The sequence below is a fragment of the Camelina sativa genome, chromosome 20 (genome assembly GCF_000633955.1).
Source record: "Camelina sativa cultivar DH55 chromosome 20, Cs, whole genome shotgun sequence".
In the NCBI taxonomy this organism is placed as follows: domain Eukaryota; kingdom Viridiplantae; phylum Streptophyta; class Magnoliopsida; order Brassicales; family Brassicaceae; genus Camelina; species Camelina sativa.
In genome coordinates this window covers 17,184,674-17,187,940 of record NC_025704.1, presented here as the reverse complement: position 1 = coordinate 17,187,940, position 3,267 = coordinate 17,184,674, and the positions used below count along the sequence as shown (strand labels likewise).

At 42.1% G+C, this 3,267-nt stretch overlaps 1 protein-coding gene across 1 annotated transcript; it reads left to right on the top strand.

The window, feature by feature from the left end:
• On the top strand, nucleotides 176–2,469 carry LOC109124720 (eukaryotic translation initiation factor 3 subunit L-like). The gene is made up of 6 exons (XM_010495529.2): nucleotides 176–609; nucleotides 701–1,528; nucleotides 1,617–1,765; nucleotides 1,862–1,955; nucleotides 2,047–2,118; nucleotides 2,226–2,469. Exons 1-6 carry the CDS (start codon nucleotides 247–249, stop codon nucleotides 2,268–2,270), a joined length of 1,551 nt encoding a protein of 516 aa, XP_010493831.1. The 5' UTR covers nucleotides 176–246; the 3' UTR covers nucleotides 2,271–2,469.

The following is a 3,267-nucleotide window of genomic DNA, read 5'->3' as shown; positions in this document are numbered from 1 at the left end:
AAGACATTTGATTCTCTCACACAAAAATCAATATATTAGAATTTATTATTGGGTGTTCTAAACTCTTGGTATACATAAAAACCAAACCGGATGAACCCGGTTATCGTCAGAAAAGAAAACCGGATTATACCCGGTTATCTATTAATAATAATGTAGTTGTAAACCCTACAAGGCAGTAAAGTGTTTCCTCCTCCTCCTAGTAGTCTCTTCTTCGTCTTCAGGAATTAATCGGCGAGCGAGAAAGACATGGCGGCGAACTACGAGTACGAGGAAGCGGCGGCGGGGGAGGAGGGAGAGAGCGGCGGATACGACCCGAATTACGTGGCGGATTCGGTGAAATCGTTCGTGGTACACATGTACAGACACATAAGGGAGAAGAACGTGTACGAGATCCACCAGATGTGTGAGACATCGTTCCAGAGCTTATCGGAACGACTGTTCAAGGAGACGCCATGGCCAAGTGTGGAAGCGATTGCTCCTTACGTAGACAACGACCACGTGTTCTGCCTTCTGTACCGTGAGATGTGGTTTCGGCATTTGTATGCGAGGTTATCTCCAACGTTGAAGCAGAGGATCGATTCGTATGACAACTATTGCAGCCTCTTCCAGGTTTGATTTTGAATCTTGATTTTGTTTTTTTTTTTTTTGGAATCTAGAATCTCTCTTGTTTAGATGATTAAGAAGATAGAATGGTTGTTAGGTGGTGTTGCACGGCGTAGTTAATATGCAGTTACCCAACCAGTGGCTGTGGGATATGGTGGATGAGTTTGTCTACCAGTTCCAAAGTTTCTGTCAATTCAGAGCAAAGCTCAAAAACAAAACAGAGCAGGAGGTTGCATTGCTCAGGCAGCACGATAAGGCATGGAATGTGTATGGCGTTCTCAACTTCTTGCAAGCCCTTGTGGAAAAGTCCTCTATCGTCCAAATCCTTGAGCAAGAAGAAGACAAGGAACATTTCACTTCCACTGATGGCTACGACTACTCTGGTGGCAGTAACGTCTTGAAGGTCCTTGGTTACTTCAGCATGGTCGGCCTCTTGCGTGTTCACTGCCTCCTCGGTGACTACCACACTGGTCTCAAATGGTTGCAGCCCATTGACATCTCCCAGCCAGGTGTTTACACCAGTGTCATTGGATGCCATATCGCTACTATTTATCACTATGGCTTTGCCAACCTCATGTTGCGACGCTATGTTGATGCTGTTCGTGAATTCAACAAGATTCTCCTCTACATTTTCAAGACTAAGCAGTACCATCAAAAGTCACCGCAGTACGAGCAAATCCTCAAGAAGAATGAGCAGATGTATGCCTTACTTGCTGTTTGCCTCTCTCTCTGCCCTCAAACTAAACTCGTTGACGACTCTGTCAACTCTCAGCTCCGCGAGAAGTATGGTGAAAAGATGATGCGTATGCAGAGGTATGACGATGAGGCTTTCGGTATCTATGATGAGCTCTTCTCTTATGCATGCCCCAAGTTCATCACCCCTTCCGCACCAAGTTTCGACGAGCCTCTTGTCAACTACAATCAGGTACCACAGTTTTTATATCATATTTACAAGTTAGGAAGGACTTGTGTGTGTTTGTTTACCTTAACACCAAACTTGGGAATTATCTCAGGATGCATACAGGCTTCAGTTGAAGATGTTCCTTTATGAGGTAAAGCAGCAGCAGCTGTTGTCGGGAGTGCGGACATTCCTGAAAGTCTACTCCTCCATTTCTCTTGCTAAGCTCGCTAAATACATGGAAGTTGATGAGTCCACGCTAAGGTGAGGAGCCATGGGCTGATGGCTTTTACCAAAAAAGTCAGTCTCTCTGCAATCTAATTTTTTTTTTATTAATCTTTTTGGGGTTTTGCTTGCAAGGACCATATTGTTAACATACAAGCACAAGACCCATTCAGTTGACTCCAATGGTGGGATCATCTCCAATGCAGACATTGATTTCTACATGAACAATGTATCTTCTTTCTTCTTTCTGTATCTCTCTTTGACATGGATACTAGGGTTGCTTGTACAAGTATTAACTTTTAAATCTGGTGAGACTGCAGGACATGATCTACGTTGTGGAACCAAAACCCGCAAAACGTTATGGGGATTTCTTCTTGCGGCAGATTGCCAAGGTATGTAAAACTGAAACTAAGACACTTTGAGAAGAGTCCTGTGCGCATGCATATGATAAGAGTCCTGACTGTGATGTTTGATATTTTGATTCTTTTCCACTGCGTAGCTTGAAGGCGTGATAAACGATATGGACCGCGTCAAACTGGATTGAGGAATTTTTCTGTGTTATGCCTATCCTCTTTGCCCAATTGATATGTGTTTTTCTTTTTTTACTGGAGACAAAAACACTTTGAGAAGCTGTCTTCATGTAGTCAAAATGGTGTAGATCGACTCTTTCTGGTGGAAACTGGAATCATTATTGTTATGAAATATTGTCACTTAAGATTATATACAATCGATGAGTTCCTTTTGGAATGATTTGTCCTGAGTTGTGCTATGCCAAAGATGAGTCTAAATCTTCACTAATACAAGTTTTTGCTTTTTAATATGTACGAGCTTTCTTGCTCTCATCAAAGAAAAGTTTATAATGTGTATGTCTCAGTCTCATTAACAGTATAGAGAAATCGTCATTTGCCATCTTTACATTATATGCTCTAGTCTCATCGAATCGTTCCCCTTATAAAAAAAAGTCACGTTCTTTCACGTGTCTCTTTATAAAACAGGTAAAGAATAGAAAGGGAAGGAAACACCAAATGAGATAGTCTTTCTTGAAAATATCAAAAATACTAGTTACAATAATTACAAAATTGACTTTTGAAGTGTACAAACTAGTTCATCGGGATCTCCGAATTATTGGAGAATTGCAGCACATAGCTGCTTGCGAATCTGTTGTTTCATCTTGGGAAGAAGATGTCTATACGTCATACTCTGACTGGTTTGGTCCTTTACCTTCTTTTTCAGATTGCTTCTTCCTCAAGTCATGCCAGTAATACTTTGGTCCCTTCCGAATCCTTGCGGCCATCAAGCAACCGTACGCTTGCGTCTCCCGGGGATGTCTTCGAGCTTGGTTTTTTCAGTAGTGGTAATCGTTGGTATATCGGGATTTGGTACAAGAAGGTCTCTGTGCGAACCTACGTTTGGGTTGCCAATAGAGACAACCCTCTCTTGGATTACAATGGAACCTTTGGAATCTCTGCTACTAACCTTGTGATCCGGGATCAAGTTAATAGACTCGTCTGGTCAACGGAATTAAGAATCCAGAGATCTCT

Excerpts from the sequence above, each read along its gene's own strand:
- LOC109124720 (XM_010495529.2), top strand. The coding sequence starts at position 247 with ATGGCGGCGAACTACGAGTACGAGGAAGCGGCGGCGGGGGAGGAGGGA. Across the intron at positions 1,529-1,616 it reads CTCTTGTCAACTACAATCAG|GATGCATACAGGCTTCAGTT; the intron begins GTACCACAGTTT and ends GAATTATCTCAG. Across the intron at positions 1,766-1,861 it reads GTTGATGAGTCCACGCTAAG|GACCATATTGTTAACATACA; the intron begins GTGAGGAGCCAT and ends TTTGCTTGCAAG.